The sequence below is a fragment of the Sceloporus undulatus genome, chromosome 1 (genome assembly GCF_019175285.1).
Source record: "Sceloporus undulatus isolate JIND9_A2432 ecotype Alabama chromosome 1, SceUnd_v1.1, whole genome shotgun sequence".
NCBI classification, from domain to species: domain Eukaryota; kingdom Metazoa; phylum Chordata; class Lepidosauria; order Squamata; family Phrynosomatidae; genus Sceloporus; species Sceloporus undulatus.
In genome coordinates, this window is record NC_056522.1 from 26,575,618 (window position 1) to 26,598,241 (window position 22,624).

General features: G+C 41.4%; 1 protein-coding gene across 2 annotated transcripts; it reads left to right on the top strand.

The window, feature by feature from the left end:
* The first annotated feature begins 1,473 nt into the window (after positions 1-1,473).
* Positions 1,474-16,635, top strand: LOC121920008 (GTP cyclohydrolase 1-like). 2 transcript variants are annotated; one of them, XM_042447120.1, is made up of 7 exons: positions 2,303-2,398; positions 4,630-4,700; positions 9,037-9,146; positions 11,329-11,384; positions 13,140-13,171; positions 14,190-14,274; positions 15,790-16,635. In XM_042447120.1, exons 1-7 carry the CDS (start codon positions 2,322-2,324, stop codon positions 15,914-15,916), a joined length of 558 nt encoding a protein of 185 aa, XP_042303054.1. In that variant the 5' UTR covers positions 2,303-2,321; the 3' UTR covers positions 15,917-16,635. The 2 variants fall into 2 exon arrangements, with proteins under 2 accessions (XP_042303053.1, XP_042303054.1); XM_042447119.1 differs by lacking the exons at positions 2,303-2,398; positions 4,630-4,700 and adding an exon at positions 1,474-2,128.
* The last annotated feature ends 5,989 nt before the right edge of the window (positions 16,636-22,624 follow it).

Consider the following 22,624-nt stretch of genomic DNA (forward strand, 5'->3'; position numbering starts at 1 on the left):
GTAGCACCTTTGAGACTAACTAAAGAAAGACGTTGGCAGCATGAGCTTTCCTATACGTACGTTTATTTCCTCAGTACTTGGGCAAGTTTCTTGAAGAGGCTGATAGATTTCCACTCTATCTGGCTGATTCTGGTGCTTTCCACTGTGGTAGAATTCAAAGATATAGCTGTGTAGGATCAGTATGTAAAGAGATCACTTGTAGTGCCTTTGAGACTAACTGAAAGAAAAAAGTTGGCAGCATGATCTTTCCAAGACTTAAGTCTACTTCCTCAGTACCTGGACAAGTTTGGCAGAGAGGTTGATGGATTTCCACTCCATGTGGCTGAATTTGGTGCTTTCCATATTGGTACAATTCAAAGACATAGCCATGTCGGTCTGTAGGGTCTGTATGTAGAGAGATCTCCTGTAGCTCCTGGAAGAAAGAAGCTGGCAGCATGAGCTTTCCAAGACTTAAGTCTACTTTCTCAGCACCTGGGCAAATTTCTTGGAGAGGTTGATAGATTTCCACTCCATCTGGCTGATTTTCGTGCTTTCCACAGTGCTACAATTCAAAGATGTAGCCATGTTAATTTGTGAAGAACAGCTTAGGGAGCTGGGGATGTTTAGCCTGGAGAAGAGAAGGTTAAGAGGTGATATGATAGCCCTGTTTAAATATTTGAAAGGATGTCATATTGAGGAGGGAGCAAGCTTGTTTTCTGTTGCTCCAGAGAACAGGACCTGGAACAATGGATGCAAGCTCCAGGAAAAGAGATTCCGCCTCAACATTAGGAGGAACTTCCTGACAGTAAGGGCTGTTCGACAATGGAACAAACTCCTTCCTCAGAGTGTGGTGGAGTCTCCTTCTTTGGAGGTCTTTAAGCAGAGGCTGGATGGCCATTTGTCAGGTATGCTTTGAGATTTCCTGCATGGCAGAATGGGGTTGGACTGGATCAGGGCCCTTGTGGTCTCTTCCAATTCTATCATTCTGTGATTTGACTGAAAGAAAGGAGTTGGCAGCATGAGCTTTCCTAGGAGTTTATTATATGAAGGAGATTGGGAGTTTATCCTGTGAATATTTTGGAAAAAAACGGATAATGACGCAAAACAGCTTCACATGACGTTGTGCAAAACCCGCCATTAAAGCAGTCACAAAGAAGCATCAATGTGCACCGCCTTTTCACTTTCGGGGTTTCAGCGTGAATGCATTCCCGATATTGGTCCGTCTGGCTAGTTTTTGGCGCTTTCCAGAGTGGTGCAATTCAAAGATCCATCCGTGTTAAGTCTGCAGGATCATCTCTTGTCGCACCTTTGGAGGCTTATTTGCGCGACTGCGTGCGATAGCCCATTTGCGCAATTACTCGCCGTTGTCGCTTCATTTGCGGGATACTTTAAACGGGCTCCTTAATCTCTCTTTAATTAGCCCCCTGATAAACTCGATAGGCTTCAGTCTCCTTCCTCAGATCATGCCTCTGGATGCTTGAAAACAGGGGAGAGGAGGAGGGAAGGTGAAGGACCGAGGGAGAAGCCCTGAGGCGAGGAAATGCGGTGGATTAAGGCGTCTCCCCATGATCCATCCCCACGTGCGGGGCTGCGTGTCTAACACGCGTGTCTCCCTCCATTAGGGCCTGGGCGGGCCCCCTCAGCCAGGGCTGCCCAGCTGACGGGCGCAAGACCCTCGCCTTCTGACGGAGGGGAGGCCGGGGAGGGAGGCATAAATACCAGGCCCCTCAGAGGAGAGGAGAGGAGAGATACCAAAGGGCGCCCTTTCCTTGGGCAAAGTGTGGCCCCTTTCCCTCTCCTCTCAAAATGGAGGACCATTCGACAGACGCCTCTTGGTACCAAAACGGCGAGCCCTTCCCGGTGCCTCCAGGGAGCGGCCCAGCGAGGGAGAAAAGGGCGCCCTTCCCTCCCAGGCAGCGCCCCCGCCTCCGCCACCCGGCCGACGGATGGGCCCTGGGGCGCCAGGAGGAGGAGGAGGAGGAGGAGGAAGGGGAGGAAGGAGAAGGGCTGCCCGCCTTGGAGGGCGCCTATGCCGCCATTCTGTCAGGGCTGGGCGAGGACCCGGCCAGGCAAGGCCTCCGAAGGACCCCTCGCCGGGCCGCCAAGGCCATGCAGTTCCTGACCAAAGGCTACCAAGAAAACGTCGGAGGTGAGTCCAGAGAACAAAATGGCGGTCTGGAGCAGCACTCTCACTCCCCTTTAAGGGATTTTGGACTACAACTCCCAGAGGCCTCAGCCACGTTGGCCGATAGGGAGGGATTCTGGGATCTGGAGTCCAAAGTTTTCCCTTTCAGTCAGTGGTTCCAAACCTTTTGGACTTCAGCTCCCAGAATTCCTGAACAATGATCGTAGTGACTGGGGCATTCTGGGAATTGGAGTCCAAAACATCTGGAGGCTCAAATAATCTTGAGGATCAAAGGTTAAGGACCACTACTGGCCCATCTGTTGGGAGGGCTTTGACAGTGAGTCCCTGCATGGCAGAATGGGGCTGGGCTGGATGGGCCCTTGAGGCCTCTTCCAACTCTATGATTCAGGAGGCCCCTCCTAATGTTGAGCTGGAATCTCTTTTCCTGGAGCTTGTTCTCTGGAGCAGCAGAAAACAAGGATGTTAAACTGGAGTGTCCAAAGGAGGGCCACCAAAATGGTGAAGGGCCTAGAAACCATGCCTTATGAAAAAAGACTTAGGGAGCTGGGGATGTTTAGCCTGGAGAAGAGAAGGTTAAGGGGTGATATGATAGCCTTGTTTAAATACTTAAAGGGATGTCGTGTTGAGGAGGGAGCAAGCTTGTTTTCTGCTGCTCCAGAGACTAGGATATGGAGTAATGGATTGAAGCTACAAGAAAAGAGATTCCAGCTCAACATTAGGAGGAACTTCCTGACAGTAAGGGCTGTTCAACAGTAGAACACACTCCCCCGGAGTGTAGTGGAGTCTCCTTCCTTGGAGGTCTTTAAGCAGAGGCTGGATGGCCATCTGTTGGGGATGCTTTGATTTGGATTTCCTGCATGGCAGAATGGGGTTGGACTGGATGGCCCTTGCAGTCTCTTCCAACTCTATGATTCTACCAGGGTTTGTTGGTCATAGGATAACTACAGGAAAAGAGATTCCACTTCAGCATTAGGAAGAACAGGTGATACGATAGCCTTGTTTAAATATTTGAAGGGATGCCATATTTTGGATGGAGCAAGCTTATTTTCCTCTGCTCAAGAGACTAGGATATGGGATGCAAACTAGAGGAATAGAGATTCCATCTCAATATTAGAAAGAACTTACTGACTGTAAGAGCTGTTCGACAGTGGAAGACGCTCTTTTGGAGAATGGTAGAATCTCCTTCTTTAGAGGTCTTTAAACAAAGGCTGGATGGCCATCTGTCAGGAATGCTTTGAGTGTGATTTCCTGCATGGCAGGGGGTTGGACTGGATGGCCCTTGGGGTCTCTTGAGGTTTAGCCTGGAGAAGAGAAGGTTAAGAGGTGATATGATAGCCCTGTTTGAAGGTCTGTTTGAGGATGGAGCAAGCTTATTTTCTGCTGCTCCAAAGAATAGGACTGTGGGTGACCAGACATCCTCCTTTTTCAGCACCTGTCCTGCATTTCCATCTTCTGTCCAGGACAAATTCCAAAATGTCCTCCATTTTGAGCATGAATAAGAAGCATGAATTTGCCTTTCTATCAGGGCATGTCTCCCATTTCCATCTTCTGCCCAGAAGGAATTCCAAAATGTCCTCCATTTTGAGTATCACTAAAAAGCATGAATTTATATTTACTGTATATGACTGTTTTTAGCTTTTATTTAGTTATGTCCTACATTTTTTTTTGAAGGGCCTACATTTTGCGGTGTCTTGTCCTCCTTGGCAGAGTGACCAGACACCCTCCTTTTCCAAGGCATGTCTGCCATTTCTGCCTTATGTCCAGGAGGTATTCCAAAGGGTCCTCTGTTTTTGAAGCTGACTAAGAAGCCCCTTGAGTCACATAAGCTGCTCCCCTTTGAGAAGAGGAACAATTAAAAGGAATACAGTTCTCCCTCCGTTCTCGTGGATTTGGGATCTGTGTCCTTATCTGTGGGAGTCAAATGGAGGGGATTGAAATGTGGGAAATGCTTGTGGCACACCCCCATAGTGGGGCACCTCCATTCAAGCCGATAGGCCTTGAATATGCACGATTTTCTGGTTTTTTTTGGGGGGGTCTGGAATGGATGCCCCTCAAAAACAGAGGGAGGGCTGTAATTTAAATGTAGATAGGGTTTGTTAGTAGTAAACTGTGACGTAGACTTGAGTCAATTGACTTGGACTTAAGTTGGACTCAAGTCACTTCAGTGACTTGACTTGGACTTGATTTGGCAAAAAATGACACACTGACTTAACTTGAGACATGTATGTTTTCAGTGACTGACTTGCTTATGCTGTTCACTTCGAGCAGCAGGCAAGACCTGCCCCCAAAGTGTGGGTCACATTTCTTGGAAGGGAATAGCAAATAGGTTACACAATGGGCTTGAGGTGGAAGGGGTCTTCTAAAGCTTTTGAAAAGCTTTAGAAGACTCCTCTGATGTGCAGCAGGGACACACTGCCGAATAGATCTCAACTCCTACCTCAAGCCTATTACTCTTCCCTCAGAGAAATAAATGCACTTCGCTTCCTTTTTTTTTCTGTTAAAAGTTGGCTCCCAGACTTGAGACTTGACTTGAAAGTATTTTGCAAGAACTTGAGACTCAACTGGAGACATGAAGGTAGATATTTGAGATTTTACTTGAGACTTGGGCTAAAAAATTTGAATACATTACTGCTAGTAAAGTACAATTTTAAGTCTTTGTCATGTCTTTCTACACATATCCACAGGGAAAAGAAAAATGAGTCTTCACCCTGATCTGCTTATTTTTGGTTGTATTTTATTCTTTTACAAAGTTTTATGATAATCCTATTTTGTATATTTTTTACATGATTATGATCCACAAACAAAAGAAGAATTGAGTCTTCACATGCTTATTGACTGTTTTATTTTATTCTTTTAAAAATGTTTATGTTATTGTTATTGTTGTTGTTGTTATGTACTTTCAAGTCATTTCCAACTTATGGCAATCCTAAGACAAACCTATCATGGGGTTTTCTTGGTAATATTTAGTCAGAGAAGGTTTACTGTTGCCTTTCTCTGAGGCTGAGAGTGTGTTACTTGCCCAAGGTCACCCAATGGGTTTCATGGCTAAGCTGGGATTTGAACCCTGGTCTCCCGAGTCGTAGTGGAACACCTAAACCACTACACCATGCTGCCTCTTTATGATTGTCCTGTTTTGTAAAAAGGCTTTTTACAAAACAGAATAATCATAAAACCTTTTAAAAAAATACAACTATCAATAAGCACATGAAGACTAATTTCTTCTTTTGCAGGTAAACTTTCTTATTTTGCATGTAAATATTCAGTTAAGCCTCTCTTTTTTCCCCTGTGCTCACCTTCTTCCTTTCATTTTTACAAGAGAGGGGAGCGCATGGTTGCTGCCCTGTCAATGGGGTGGGGAATCCACTCTGGGTTTTAACCTGAATGTTAAAGGATCTGTCCAAAGTTCTGACCTATTTCGGGAACTTTGTTATTGTTGTTGTTAACTGTCGAATCATCTTCAACTCATGGCAACTCAGTGGATGAAATATCTCCAAGCCCTCTTATTTTCCACTGCTCTGCCCAAGACTTGCAGTCTCAAGCCGGCATCTAACCTCATTGAGTCCAGCCATCTGGCATATGGTATCACTCTCTTCCTGTTGCCCTCAACTTTCTTAGCACTATTGTCTTTTCTAATGATTCATGCCTTCTCATGATGTGTCTAAAATATGACAGTCTTAATTTAGTCATCCTGGCTTCGAGGGAGAGTTTGGACTTGATCTGTCCTAGGATCCATTTGTTTGTCTTCTTGTCTGTCTATGGCTCAGCAATTCCAGTAGTTTGTTTAAAGTTTCATACTAAACTTTAATTCATTTTATAATAAAACCTGCTACAGATTAACCCTGCTCCATGTGCAAGCCACTAGCTTCCAGACTTATATTATAAATTAAAGTTTGGAGAAATAGTTGTGCAGATCACATCTGGTTATAAAACTGAAGGGACATCCCACTCTGAGTAAGTGAATGATATGTTGATATATGGATTTTAATGTGCTGTCTTGATTTTAAGATGTATTTTATATCTGGAAATTGGTGTTCCATTTTTATTGTTGTAAGCCCGCCTCGATCTGTAGGGAGAGGCGGGAAATATAAATAAACTTCTTCTTCTTCTTCTTCTTCTTCTTCTTCTTCTTATTATTATTATTATTATTATTATGCACAGAGGGTCCTGATGCCATAACTTTCTGCTTAGAACCATTCTGTCTTTTCTAAGGACTTCTTCCTTTTTTATTATTTCCATTAAGGGGAAAACAGAATAGGTGCATAGTTTGCTTTGATTGGTACCGGTACTGGTTGATACTGGTACAAACCATCAGTATGGGAGCATCCAGGAGAGATTAAACTCTTGCATTTCATGTTATGGTAATAAGCCAATCTATTCTAATACTTACCAGTAGCATTGTTATTATTTGCTGTCAAATCAGCTTCAGCTATGAGTAAGAAATCTCCATGAGCCCTTGGTTATCCATATCAGGTCTTGGAAACTCAAGTTTGTGGCTTTGTGTATTGTGTCAACCCATCTCTAATGCTGTCTTACTAGTTTCATATTGTTTTTCACTTTCTCAAGCATTATAGCAGTGGTATCATTAGAGTTGGTGTCATCCCAGTGCAGCTCATGGCGTAACCCCCATGGCTGTACTCATCACTAGCCAGAAGGTGGGAGGCCAGCTGGCATGGCAATTGGGGAGCCCACAGACATGCACACAATGCCACACAACCCCTCATACCATCAATGCTCAGCTTCTTTATGCACAAGAGTGTGTGTTGGGCCTGAGAGAAGCACCGCTACAAAACATTCCTGATCTCCACATTCTTGGCTTGCTAGAGTGCCACCACTCACTAGATGCCATCCTTGTGGACACATGGCCAACCCAGCAAAGGGGAGGAGGATGACTGCAGTAGATCCTCCTCCTCCACCTGAGCAAGAGCAGCCACAGCAGGAGCCACAAGACAAAGGGGCAGAGGCCAGCACAGATGTGCCTCAACATTTGCCATTTGCTGAGCCATTGCCACACTGCCCCTGATGACCAGAATGAGGTCTACTTGGGGTGCCAGGGGTGTCAATGCCACCACCATCTCCCCAGCAGTGTTACTCCTTCTGATGGATGTCATCTGGTGTAGTAGTGCACTCCCTGTACCCCAGTAGTCCCACTGGTGAGGAGCCTTAGGGGTCAAATCCATCTTTTATGGGGTCTCAGCTTGGTCCTCTGAGGGTCCCTAGAAGGCCCTTCCCCACTATACCATCTTTTGATGGCTTCCCAGCATGTGTGTTCTTCCACCTTATTCTAAAAGTTTGAAATTGTTCTCCTGTAGCTTATTTGTTTATTTATGGCACTTATTGCCTCTTGGCCCACTTGAACTACAGAAGTACAAGTGTTAAGATAAAATACACTGATGTTGTTTGGTGCCAGTCTTTTGCTCTGTCCATTGCTAGGACATAGTTTCTGTGAACATCTTTGAAATAGAATTTGGCCACAGCCTTGTGCAACGCAAGTCTGTAATTCAATTTTATAGTATTTCTTTTAATTATAATGCTAAAACAAAAGACATGCGTATTTTTTCCAATATAGTTGATGTAACACTAGATTCTAACAATAGAATTCAAAGTTATAGCCGTGTTAGTCTGTAGAATCAGTGTGTAGAGAGATCTTATAGCACCTTTGAGACTAACTGAAAGAAAGAAGTTGGAAGCATGAACTTTTGTAGACTTCAGTTTACTCTGCTTTCAAAAACATCTGAAGAAGTAGACTGAAGTCTTCAAAAGTTCATGCTGCCAACTTCTTTCTTTCAGTTAGTCTCAAAGGTGCTACAAGATCTCTCTCTATATAGATTCTAGCAAATAATATTACCGTAACTACTATTTCTCAATTTTTGTTACAGTTTACCCTCTAGTAACACAGCAAAAATATTTTTTTCTGACCATTACCTTACAGTGCTGCATTAAACTCTGATTATAGTAATCATCTTCTTTATTTTCTTTCTTTAAATACTTCCCAGAAGGAGGCGGATTAGCAATCCTTTTACAAATCATCATCTTGTTCTTGGGTTACTAGATTATTTCTATAATGTAGTCATTCAGCACCAGCTAGGAACTGAGAGTTGTTGCTTTTTGTATATGAATTTTGTATATGTATATGTATATGCTTTTTGTATATAAAGATAGTTAGAAATTGAACATTTGCTCAGATATCACACTTTGTTTGTGTGGCCCTTGTGTAAATAGTGGTTTCAGAAATTAAATTGTAAGGCCCAGTTGTACATGAGTATTCTGACATGATGATCACGTGGAATTCAGTTGTTTTTTTGGCTAGAACAGCTCCTAACCCAAATCATAGGACTGGGGAATTTCCAGGCATTTCTCACTGAAAATGTGACCTTGAAACTTAGGGGTTTCAATGTCCGGGATCAGGTTATTTTAGTCTGGGATGGAAAAAAAACATTGTCTCTCCAGGTATTGTTGGACTTCAGCTCCCATCAGCTCCAGTCAGCCTGATGAGAACTGCAGTCTGTTATGTGGGAGGCTGCATGTTGTCATTCCTGCCTTACAGCCTATGTCATTACTAGCCAAATATGGCCAGTCCATCACACCTGGAGGGCACCAGGTTTAGGAGGGCAGATCTAGGATCAGAGCAGCTCAGCCAGTGGCAGACACATGCAAAAATATCCCTGTTTTTCTCTGACATTGCAGCATCTTTGTTACACCACAAAAACATCAGTACATCAGATAATAATGGTAATATTTAAATTTCAATTATATCTTAGTTGTAATGTTCAGGGCAGCAAACTGTGTTTTCTTGTTTTGTAAATATCACAGTTTTTCAGAGATGAATTGTTACTATCAAGGACAGAACTGAACAGAGAAAAGAAATCCTTTTTCATTTTCTTCCATAATTAGCTTTAATTTCTTTGTTGCAGAAATACTCAACGATGCTATTTTTGATGAGGACCATGATGAGATGGTGATTGTGAAGGATATCGAGATGTTTTCCCTTTGTGAGCATCACCTGGTTCCTTTCTTTGGCAAGGTATTGATCCTCTAAAATTTCTTATGGTTCAGGACTGTGTAGGCTGTGTTGACAAAGCATGCTGATAGTTTTCCACAATCTTCCCACCCCACTTGTGGTTTTTGGATTACTTTTCTATATATATATATATATATTTATATAAAAGTACTTCCCCATAAATTTCTGACTAGCTTTCTGGTCCTCTATTTGACCCACACCAAAATCCCCATCCTTCCCTAGAATTATGGGAGTCATTTTTTAATTTTAAAAAATTAAAAAGTGAAATTTTAAAAAATGTACAGAGTGCAAGGTCCTGGCAGGGGAATATAAGGCATTTGAAGGTCCTGCAGAAGGGCCCCATGGATAGAGCTTGCAACTCCAGACAGTGCCCTCCTTCAGTCCTGACATAGGTCAATTCAGCTTTATTAATGAGAGAATAACCAGAGAGGGTTCACATCTGGCATTATCACCAGTTTTTTGGAACTTCATGGGGGAATCTCATGATGATCATTTACAACTCAATATTTGCGTCTACGCCACTGCTGAAAGCTATTTCCAAATGAGAAAGAAGTGTGCAAGTCAAGGGGAGGGGGCAGGAAATCACTTCACCAGGTCCAGGCAGGTAAATTCTCCCCAGTGATGCTCCTGAAATTGGGTGGTTTAAATAAATAAATAAACATTTTAATATTTATTTAAATAAACATTTATATGAATAAATAAATAAATTCCCCTATATCGGTAGTAGTTTTAAGTATAAATAAGCAAATAAATAAAGGGTTTGTCATGTTGTGCATGTATAGTTCAATGTTTCCAACTATGCCACTACTGAAAGCTTTTTCCAAAGTAAGTTTGCAAGTCAACAGAGGGGAAAATCCCTTCTCATTTATTTGTTCATTTATTCATTTAGGTCCCCCCCCCCTTGCATCTCTCAAAATGGGACTCATGTTTAATCCACAAATATGGATTAAATTTAAATATCAGTGATGGCTTGCATTCTGTTATTCAGTTACGATGTCAGACGTATGACCATGTAACCATTTCTTATTCACATTAATTATCATTGTCATGATTGTAAATACTCATGAAATCCACCTTAAAAGCTAGTCAGCTGTCCCAAGTGACTGGTTTTGTGGCATCAGTGAGTAGGTGCAAGATGATGTTGCCAGCTCCTGCTCACAAGTCTTAATCACTCTCTGTCAGGAGGAGAATTAGTCACGTCATCCTGCAGTGCCCCATTCACCAGCACCCCATAATCCTATTTCTTTGGATGGCTGGTTGGCTTTTAAGGTAGGTTTCAGGACTTGGATCAGGAGAGGAAGTGTAGCTATTACAGTATATCCTCTGATGCAGGATCTCAGCTGACAATACAAAAAATCGTGACGAACTGTCAAAGCCAGATATGTAAGGAGAATAAAAAAAATATGGGCAGCTGTATGGATTCATATTGGCAAACCAGTTCAAGCATTTTCCCTCCCTAGCAGGAGTGTTTTCTGTTAACCCAGTGGGTTTTAATTGTTAATTCATGGCCAAGCTACCTGAAAGTACTTTGCATTTAATATAGACAATCATGTATTATCCCTGGGAAGTCCATCCCAGCCTCAGCTACTATATGGAGCAGGAGGGGTGGTGGTGCAAATGGCATAATTATGTTTGCAAAGCAAAACATCTTAGTCCTTTGGCTCTGTGAGCCATGATTCCACTTTAATGCTGTTGTAAGGCTACTGTGCTGTGCCCTTCAAGGAGAGGAGCAGGTGGAGTATTTCTAAGAATTGGTGATAAATAGCTGTGGAATTTGCTTTGCATGCAAGTAAAATCCAGTTTCAGTTCTTAACATTTCCAGATGAGGCTGGAAAAACTCCTATCTGAAACCATAGTGAGCCAGCCAATGTAGACACTCTTTAGCTAGATGAACCAATAAATTGGTTGGACACTTGAAAAGTTACTTTTACTTTTTTTTTTTTACTACAGTTCCCAGAAGCCCAGCCTCTGACATTTCGTATAAGGCAGCTTTCTGCATACCTAAAAAGTCTTTTCTGTGCAACTGTTCAATGTTGTTTTTATAACATCTAGTCCACCTTCCAGAACCAGACTATACAGTACTAAGTTAGTGACTTGCAAATAAATGTGACAAGAAATTGTCTACAGTAAATCCAATTTTCTCCTTCTGTATTCCTCATTCCTCATCTCATTTGCAATTCTGCAGGTCCACATTGGATATTTACCAAGGAAGAAAGTGGTTGGCTTAAGCAAACTTGCAAGGTTCTTATAATCATCTTCTTGTTTTTTAAGTCATTTATGTCAGTCAGTGTTGCAAAGTACAGTCAGCCCTCCACATTTGTGGGTTTGACCTTAGCAGATTTGATTAATATGTTTTTCCCAGGAATCTCTAGTGTGACTCTTTGGCTAATGTCCACCAGAGATCATGCTGGAGGATCTCAAGATTTCTAGAGAGAACACTTCCTTAGGCATTTGTAGGTTCTCCAGCATAATTCTGTGGTCAACTCCAGGAGATGTTGACTATAGAGTTGCTCTGGAGGATCTAGAGAGGGTTTCACACTATTTTAAAAGTTGTTGCACTTTTACAGGGTCTCTAGCCTTCTCTGCTGGTGCCTCACAAAACATCAAATCCGAGGATTATGTCGGATGGAGCCATGGAAGTTAAAGTGGTACATTATTTCTGCAGTGTAGATGCACCCTTAGTGGCACCATATTGTCTGGATTATTCCAGAATTTGAAACTTATTTTTTAAAGCTAATTTGCTCCCATTATTCATTATAGAATTGATTATCATTAATCATGATATCAATCTATCCTTATAGAATTTAGTATCTGCAAACAACAATGAGTAATTTATTGTTGTTACTCAATGAGATGTTTAAAAAGTAACTTATTGACTTGCTTGTTGTGTTGCATCTTATTTTTCTGTTACATTCTTTGTTAAAAAAAACACAAAACTTGAGGGTTTATAAAGTGAGGAAAACCCTGAAAAAAATCTTGCAAAATGTCTCTAAAATTCCTTTTAATAGTAACTTTTAAAAATAATTAGAAAACATTACGTGTTACATCAGTTATTGCATTACTTTCATTTCATTTTAGTCTTGTCATTTCCTGAAAAGTTATATAATTTATAACTCATTTCCAAGCTCTGGTTTTATCCTATGACCATCAAACTTTGGTAAAACCTCTATAGAGGCTGGCTTATGATTCATACCAATTTGTGCCTGGGCAAGTTGTTGTGGTCTTACCCACCTCTCTTCATGGATCAAGGTGGGGGACAACAACAATGAACAAACAAACAACATCAATTAAAATGCATCAGTTAAAACACACATCAGTTTTAAAAGGACAAAAAAGATGTACACGTATTAAAACAATCCACATCTAAAATTAATCATTTAAAATTCACAATTTAAAAATCATCTGTATACGCCTGCCGGAGGAGACTGGTCTTTAATGCTCTTTTAAATTCAGACAGCATATTTAGCTGTTGAATCTCTTCCAGCAGGTCATTCCACTGTCTACGGGCAGCTACAGAAAAAGTCCTCTGACTGACATCTGCCAATCTAGTCCTGACTGACTGGAGTAAATGTCTGCCAGAGGAACTGAATGTATGGGACGGATTATATGGGAGGAGGGCAATGGTTCAATGCTATGGAATTCTTGGAATTGTACTTTTGATGTGGCACCAGAGCCATTTGACAGAGAAGTCTGTCTCACAAAACTACAAATCTCAGAATTCCTTAGCATTGGCCATGATAGTTAAAGTGGTGTCACACTGCATTATTTTTGCTATGTGAATGCAGCCTAGGTTAAAAAAAAAAAGAGGGAGAAAAAAATAGAGTCACAAGGCAGGAATTTTCAAGCCTTCTAGGTCAGGGGAACAAAGGAAGGTGATGAGTAGTCCATAGTGAAAGTCAGTCCATTCGGGGAGAAGGCTGGGTTGTTGTTGTTGTTATTATTATTATTGGTGTTGGTATATTATTTGCTTACTCTGTCAATTTTTTCCCCATTCAGAATTGTTGAAATATTTAGCCGAAGGCTTCAAGGTTTGTATCCTTTCTGTTGTATGTAGTGACTGTGTTGTTGTTGTTATTGTTGTGTGCCTTCAAGTAATTTCTGACTTATGGTGACTCTATGGCAATCCTATCACTTTTGGGGGGGCAGGTTTCTTCAGAGGGGTGTTGCCATTACCATCCTCTGAGGCTAAGAGAGTGTGGCTTGCCCAAGGACACCCAGTGGGTTCTCATGGCTGAGCCAAGATTCAAACCCTGTTCTCCAGAGTCATAGTCCAATTCTCAGACTATTACTGGAATATAAGTATGCAAAGGGATCTTGTAGCACCTTTGTGATTAACTAAGTGAAAGGTGTTGTAAGATAGGTTTTCATAGACTTGGTTGACTTCCTCAGATAAAGGTTGGTGCACTTCCCCCAGATCATCCACTTATGGGTCATCTGACTTATGGTGACCCTAAGGCAAACCTGTTCTGGGGATTTCTTGGCAAATTTCTTCAGAGGTGGTTTGCCATTGCCAGCCTCTGAGGCTGACAGAATGTCACCAGTGGATTTCAATGGCCAAGTGGGGATTTGAACCCTGTTCTCCAGAGGCATAGTCCAATGCTGAAACTGCTACACCATGTTGGCTCTCAGAAGGTCTGAGAGAACTAAGAGAGCTCACCTATCAAAAAGAACATGTGCTGCATGTTGGTGTGATCTTCTGTCCTTCCTACATCTCTGCACGGGACAGATGGGGAGCATAGTTGCAGTCATGCCTGAATCTAAACCTTGGAAATGTTACTCTTTTGGATTGCAGCCCAACCAGCCAATCAAAATCCCCCAACCAGCATGGGGCCCTGGCAGCTCTAGTCCAGAAAAGTAACATTTTTGAAGCTCTGGTATCTGGAGCCTTACTTTTCTTTTCTTTTTCTTTTTTTTTTTTTTTTTGGCTTAATTTATTAAAATATGAGAACTATATTTCTTGCCCTTCAGATTCAATGAAAATGCATTTGATTGTGCTAACTGATTAAGTCAGCAACCTGTTTTTCATAATAACAATTATTTTTCTAGTCCAGGAGCGACTCACCAAACAGATTGCTTTAGCCATCACTGAAGCTCTGAAGCCAGTTGGAGTTGCTGTGGTCATGGAAGCATCGTACGTTAGTCTTCCCTTATTCAATTTAGTTTATAACTAGGGGATTTTGATCTGTGGACTATTGATGCCGAAGAGACTAGGGAAATGGACCCATGAAAATCAGCTGAAACATTCCTCCCAAATGGCTTTCACAAAGGTCTACAGGAGTGCATGCATAAGTGGGTGCTGATTGTTCTTTCTCCTCTTCTTTTCTTTATGTTGCCATGAAAATAATCTTGTGAGTTTGACTTTTTAATGTCCAATTATACATTTAGTGTCAGCCAGAATCCTGTGTTGGATTTATGTATGTGTAAATACTGTAGTTACAGTACAATGCAGCGAGTCACTTTGGAGGTATGCTGTTTAAATGACACATGGATCTTAAGAGGCCAGAAGCTGCACCAAAGCTGTGCTGCAGTCCTTAGGAGTGGAGCGTGGCTTTGGTGTGGCTTCCAGCCTCTTAGTATGCATGCATCATTTAAACAGCATACCTCCAAAGTGACCCGAAGCAGCTTTATTTTGGCCTGTCTGTTCAGGTCATTACTTCTAAGCAGACAGGTGGATTGCATTGTAAAGATGGCACTGTGGGAACACCTATTATAGCAGTTACTATTGATGCATGTGTGTATATGTCAGAGTGAGGCACTAAAAATGTACTCACACACCTTCTGTCTGGTATGGCACAGTCATAGAAGAAGGCTAAGCCGTGTGCAGTCTGTATGCTGATCCAAGCCCCATTTTTTGCACCTCAAGCTCCTACATCTCCCACTTTTTAAAAAATGCATGAAAATTATAGGGCATATTGGTATTTATAGTAAGCAGAGTGCCATGTGCCCCAGTACAACATGAACGTCTGATATAAAACAGGCTAGAAGTATGCAGGATCTTCTGCTAAGGTTAAAAACTAAAACACGTTTGTTGTTGCAAGAAATCCATCAGAGATAGGAAAGTAGAGAGATAAAAGAAAGATTACCTATACTTCTGGGTTCCTAATGCTGACCCTCATGTGTGCATGTATGAGCCATCCTGAGGCTGAAAAACCCCATCGATGCTTCTATCTCAGACAAAGTGTTGTAAAGCCTTTTGGAGAGAAGGGGGAAATAAGTTCTGCAGCAGGAAGCAGAAAATGCTTCGTGTCTAACAAAAACCATCTGAAAATTGTCTAGATCACTGCAAAAGTGCAGTTTGGGTTTATCCCTCTTCCCCCCCCCCCCATACACACACCCCACCCAAGTTATCTTAAAGGAAAATAAATGGCTGTCAATAAACCAAAAAACAAAGCAAAATCAAAACTAGAAGTATCAATAAGAACAAGAATCTAAATCGAAACCAGTGTGGCTTTCCTGAGAGGCACAGAGGCAAAATGTCTATGCCATTTCACATCCCATCATATAGTCTGCCATTACTGATCATGTTGCTCATCAGTTAAATCAATAGTGTCCTACTGTTCATAATTTGTGATTTTAACATATGTGATATCAGTCTATTCTACTGACTCTTAAATACTAAAAGTGCCTTTTTGAATGTTCTTGCCAGGCACATGTGTATGATCATGCGAGGCGTTCAGAAAATGAACAGCAAAACTGTGACAAGCACCATGTTCGGAGTCATGCGAGAAGATCCAAAAACCAGGGAGGAATTTCTCGCCTTGATCAAGAGTTAAACGGCAACAGCTTGTGCTGCTCTGTGGGTTTGGACAAAGCAGTTGCCAAAACATAATTGCTTTATGTGAGCCAGGTCCCCCCCCCCTCCAAGTCTGTGTAGCATAGGGGAAAAATCTAACAGTGTCACAACTTTATTCTCCCTTCTGGGTAACACCTTACAGTGTTGGTAAATATTTGCTACAGAATGCAAGTACCTTACTCCATTTTATAGAAAAGAAACAAGGCATGCCCAGAGATTGAAGTAAGTACCATCAGTTATTTTATTTAAAAAAACTAACAACACCACACACAATAATATCATTTTAATGCCATTGTAACTGCCATGACTTCATTGCATAGAATCCTAGGATTTATAGTTTTGTAAGGTATTTCAGAATCTCTCTTAGAAAGATCTAGTGCCACAGCAAAGTATAAATCCCAGGATTCCATAGGATGAAGTCGAGGCACCAGAAGTGGAACCAAAGCACTATGGCTATGTAGTACATATGTGAAATAAACCTAAGACATAACTGAGTTACATTATGGCTGTAATGTAAAGAGGAATGTCACATTTTTTGCAGCATAATTGCTACCGTTTTACAAACAGATATCAGTCAGTGATACCTTTATTGGCCAACTGAAATGCACAATATGCTTGTTGTAAACTTTTGAAGCTCCATGGGCTTATTCATCAGGCAAGATTTTACAAACCAAACAGGAGGGGTAAAAACAATTGGAGATGTTAGTTAGATGCCTGCATGTTGTTTCAGTCCTCAATAAAGATGTTATGCTGGGGAGGATATCCTTTGCAGGAAGACTCTTCTTCCTTCTGGCCATGAAGCAATAGGGAGATTTTTAAAGTCCAGGAAATTTGAAGTCCATTTGTATCTCAACAGGGACCCCTCTTTTGCAGTCCAATATGTCTCCATTACAATACTATGAAAGTACTGTAAACTCTTATTTCATTGTCATCAAAGATTTATATCACACAACTTGAAATGTGCCTTACAGAACTGAAGTTACTTGATACATTGTAGGAGACTTTTGCACTTCCTGAAAAATATACTTTAAGTAAATGGAAGGCTACAGTCATTACTTTCTGTCTCTTGACAAAATTTTTAATGCATCAACTAGCATTTCAAATGGGTTCTAGTACCCGAAAATATGTAGTTAAATACTTACAATGTGTAGTTATTAGAGTGTCTTAAACAGCACAGAAAGATCAAAATGCTGTATCAAAACATTTCAGCTTCTGCCTTCTTCAGCTGCTTAGAATCAAAGTGTACTAGAGTCTAAGAGTAGTTAAAGAAAAAGGGAGCCAAGATGTTTGGAGTGCAGTGCTAACTAGGATTTGTTGGACTTGTATTCCAAAACCTCTAGAGCAGTGCTTCTCAGGTTATTTACTGTGGAGGACCAACAATTATTTTTTCCCCAGTGCCATGGACTGGCTCTGTATTTGTGCCTATTGATTACACTTTCTTTCCTGAAAACTCACCAGGGACCAGATACCAATGGCCCAAGAACCAGCCTCAGTTCAAGGATCACCACTTTCAGTAGCAGTGGTCTAGAGCAGGGGTGAGACGTGTGCAGCCTTTCAGATGTTGAACTGCAACTCCCAGTATTCCTCACCATTGGCTAGCTGCTGGGCATTACAATCCAATAATATCTGGAGGACTCCACAATTTTTCTCATCAACTGATCTAGAGGGTGCCAACAGGTTGGCATAGGTTGACTAAACAATTTGAGAGGTGAAAAAGTTTGCACTGGCCTGTCATTAGTGTTCAAGTGACTCAGAGTCATACTTGGGGAACTGTGACTTTCCTCAAGTGAATATGAAGCACACGTTCGTCTTTTTCTCAGCTGCTTTAAAAATGTTTATAAAAATAAGTGCTTCAGAGCAGTGTTAAATGTATATGTAACTTTTTAAAAGTATTGCTACTTTACTGGGTGTATACAGTGCTTGTAATACAGAGCTATAGTTTTTGATTCTTTGTTTGCTATAATGTAGTACTCAGTAATTTACTCTGCAGCTACCTTATATTCAAAAGATTAAAATTACTTTTAAGATGGCCTATATGTTGTGGTTGGTTTTGCCTTTTCTTCTATTCATATGTGTATAACAAGACAACGTAACTGACCTTAAGACTGAATAGTAGTACAGTTTTTTTCTTGGTATAGATCCAGAGTAGTGGTTTGAGGGGCTCTTCAGACTGGCCATCCCAAAGCTGGTGTCACACCACCCCACTGACCACAGAAAGGGCACTGTTTTCCACCCCCAAAAGGAGTGGCATTTTGCTGCTTCTTTTTGGCCTGGAAAAATGCCAGATCATGCCTGTGGCATGCAGTTGCTACAACCCCGATCTAGTGCTCAAAGGGGCGGTGTAGAGCCACTCCTTTACTGTTGTCTGTTTTGGCCCTAACATCTAGATAGAGCAAGATGATCCTGAGTTGTTCGTTTAAAGGAGAAAATAATATTTAGTCACACAGCTGGTTAATCCGGGGTATAGCTATGTGGGAGGAGTAAGATGAGGGCATTGCCCCGCCTAATAAGAATTCTGCCCCCTAACAAAATGTTCCTTCACTCCCCATATTTTTAACATTGCAGAGAATGAGATACTGAAAACGTACACCTAAAACTCTATTTGTTGTGTTTGCATTTCCTAGGTAATTTTGCCTGCCCATTTTTGGATGTCTAAAATGTATTTCCATATGCAGTTCTAGAAATTTGGGGGTTGCAGGAAAATATATATTTGAGGAGCAGAATTCTTACTTGCGGAGGTAGTGCCCTCATTTTGCCCTTTGGTACCTAAAAGGTAAAGATTTCCCCTTTGGCAAGATTGTCAAGTCGTGAATGACTGTAGAGGACGGTTGCTCATCTCCAATACTAAGCCAAAGAGCCAGCATTGTCAAAAGAACTCTGTGATCATGTAGCCAGCATGACTGCACAGAATGTCATTACCTTCCCACCGAAGTGGTACCTATTTATCTACTTGCACTTTTACATGCTTTTGAACTGCTAGGTTGGCAGAAGCTGAGACTAGTGATGGGAGCTCATTTGGTCACACTATATTTGGCCTTTGAACTCCCTCTGGTACTTACACTCATGCCATTTTCAACATCTACTTTCTATTCCCATAGGATGATGGGACATGTGGTGATAATAGATGATTTCATGCTAAGAGGAATAGAAACTGGTTTGTGGCCCAATAAGATGTCTCGAGAAGTGTGCTGTCTCTCAGGGGCAAAGATCCATGGTGCAACAGAGTCTGAGAAGACTCGGTCAGTCCCACTGTCCATTACCCCTTCATTCTGATGCATATTGGAACAAATGATGCAGCAAAATATAGCCTTTCACATACTGCAAGAGGCAAATGATCAAACGTTTTTTAAAAAAAAAGAGATATATAGTAGGAGTAGGAAACTACTAGAGATGACATGATAGCTATCTTTAAACATCTGAAGGGATATCATATAGAACACAGAGTCTGCTTGTTTTCTGCTGCTCCAGAGACTAGAATGCGAGCCAATGGATTCAAATTGCAAGAGGCTGTACCTAAACAATAGACTGCCTCAAAGATCGTCCGTTCTCCATCTATGGAGGTCTTCAAGCAGAGGTTGGGTGGGCATCTTTTAGGAGTGTTGTAGGTTCATAAGTAGAAAATGACTTGGAAGTACATAACAACAAATTGTGTATTCCTTCATGGCAGTTTGTTAAACTAGATGGCCTTTGTGGTCCCTTCCAACTCTTAAGATGCCATGATTCTGTAAAATATCCAACTTTTAGAACTAGAAATGGGTTTTCAGCTCTTTAAGGAATTTTAATGTGATTTTATTGCATTTTTGCCAGTCCAGGAGGTTCAAAGGTAGAAAATTAGGTCCTGGACTCACTAAAGCTGGATGGTGTAGGTCATGCATTATAAATAAAGGGTTGGTCTTTATTCCCCGGTTGCTACTGGGCATAGTTCTGCATGCCACTGTATTGGTATGTCTTTGTTTGAGTGAACCATGCTTTGTACCCAATATAGTATATTGTTTAATATACTATAAACAAAGGACTGATACGTATGCCTTGTTTTGGGGTGGTCAGTTTGGTGGGCCTGGCTAACAATTTTCTGAAGCTCTCCAGAAGTGGCACAAGATCTGAGCCCAGTTTTGTGCTTGGCACTTGCTATGATCAGCTTTCCAAAAGCAGCTGTCCAAAGAAGCTGCAGAAACTTTTCAGTTAGGAGGCAGGATTCTTATTCAGGGGACGGGACAATGCCCTCATTTCACCTCCCTTCCATAGCTACACCCCTGGGTTAATCAGCTTTAATGTGCTATATAATGAAAAAGGAAAATCAAGAGTAAGCCATTCTATATTCTGCACTACATCCATACCATATCCCTGGCTTAACTTTGTCTAGTGAGAAGTAAATGCCACTTTTGCATAAGGATTAATCTTCTTCAGTAAACATGCCAAGTGCAACAGGGTTTGCTCTCTCCAAGGAACAAGCAGTACCTAGGCAAGGGAAAAACCAGATTGGGAAAGTACAAATCTCTTTATACTTGGCAAGCGATAGATCTGTTACATAACAAATGAACTGCATGCCAGGATGGCTTCCCCCTCCCCCTAAACATATGGGGAGAAATCCCACTACATTTCTCATTTTTTCTTACATAACCTTTTGAATAATTCAGGAATATGTGCATGCAAGAGATTCTTAAGAAGCCTTCACCCTGAAGACTGTAAAAAGACAAGCACTCCATTTCTTCTTGTACCAACCTCTTTTCCTTTCACTGTCAAGAATTTCCCCTCGAGATTAAACTCTAAAGTATTATGAGACATTACTTAATGCCAGAGCTAAGCCTCTTGTCCAGAACTAAACATTGTGTCATAATACAACTTTGGGTCAGTGAAAGATATTTAAGGACCTTAAAATTATCTTTGCAAATGAAAAAAGCATGTCTCAGTAAGCACTGAAAGGCTTTCAATGTCCATGTCCTGCTGCTGACACGAAGAAACAGCCAGTGAAAGGCAGTGCAGTGGTTAGTGTGTTGGACTACAACCTGGGAAATTCAGATTCAGTTCACCACTGGAACATAAAATGGAACTGTGTGACTTTGGGTCAATCATTCTCTCAGCCTCATACGTTTGTTGTAAGGATACAGTGGGATGACTGAGGCTGAGAGCAAATACAGTTGGCACTCTGCATCCACAGATTCACTCATCCACAGCTTATGTACAGTTTATGCATCAGGACAACCAAATGGTTAACCTCTGTTAATGCGATGCTAGCTCTTCTGAGATAGCAGTAACAGATGAGTACCACCTCCTACAGTCGGACATGATTTGACAACCTTGTCAAAGGTGAAACCTTTACCTTTATATTACTGCTAAAACACTGTAAGCTACACCAGGCTACTGCTGGTCTCATACATTTAAAACAACAACAGGTAAATAACTTCTTGAGATTTGAGGACTACATTGCTCCCCTCTCCATATAGAATCTATTGTGGAATGTATCTTCCCATTACTGCTGAAAATCCAGCTTTACTCAAGTTCCCAGAACTATGACAAAAGTGACAGCTGAACTGCACATTTTTAACAGCCTGCTGGGAGCACAACTCTACTGCAAAAAAAGGCATCAGCTCCCATATTTCTCAGAATTGCTGTGATTTTTATTTTATTGTATTTGACATGGCTGAAGAAATTTTAGCAGCAAATGGTGGGGTTGCACAAGCAGTGTGAGAAATGTGTGTTGCTACAGCTATATTAAAAGGAAGCTATACTAGCCACCACACAGCATGCTTTCAAATTTGGTTGGCACTGTCCCAGGCTTCTGCCATCTGTGCTCAGTCATCCTACCCATTTTACCTGCAATAAGCCTGGAATTAAAACAGCAGAAACTTCAAGGATTGTAGAAGGTAGGGGTGGATAATTCTGAGAAAAGGAAACATTTGCTTATTTTCTTGAAAAACACAGTGAAGTAGGCACTAGACAAGCCATTGTTGTGTCCCACAAGTCATTTCCTACTTATGGCGACTCTAAGGTGAATCTATTATGGGGTTTTCTTGGCAAGATTTGTTTATAGGTTTGCCCTTGCCTTTCACTGAGGCTGAGAGCATGCAACTTGCCCAAGGTCTTCCAATGCGTTTCTTGGCCCAATGGGGAATTGCAGTCTCCAGACTGTGGTCTCCAGAACTGCAGTCCAACACTCAAATCGCTGTGCCATGCTGGCTCTCAGGCAAGCCTTATGTACTGGAAAAATATTTTATGGAAGGATGCTGTTGCTGCTGAAAAGGCCTTCTCTATCACATTACTTAATCACTGGAGATGGGGGGACAATGAGAAGACTACCTTGAACATATCTTTGAGGCTTAAATGCCCTACATCAAATACACACACTTGAGAAAGACAGTTTGGTAAATGGGGCTATTGGAAGCAAGATGCAACTCCACCTTGCAGGCCTCAGTAACTCCACCTCTCTACCTGGTGTCCCTGTACAGACATTTGCACCAAGAACCCACCAGTAAGAAAGCAAGCCAATACAGATCTAGCTTCTCCATCCTGGTGGTATGAGCCAGCCCAACTTCTGTCCACCATAATCAAATGCAAAAGTATAATTGCCCCATTTCTCTGAATCATGAGAAAGAAAACATGGAAGAACCATTATATTACTAAGTCAATCAAAAACTATAATGGTGGAAAAGAAAAACGGCACATGAGGAAAAAAACGCACACACTGAAA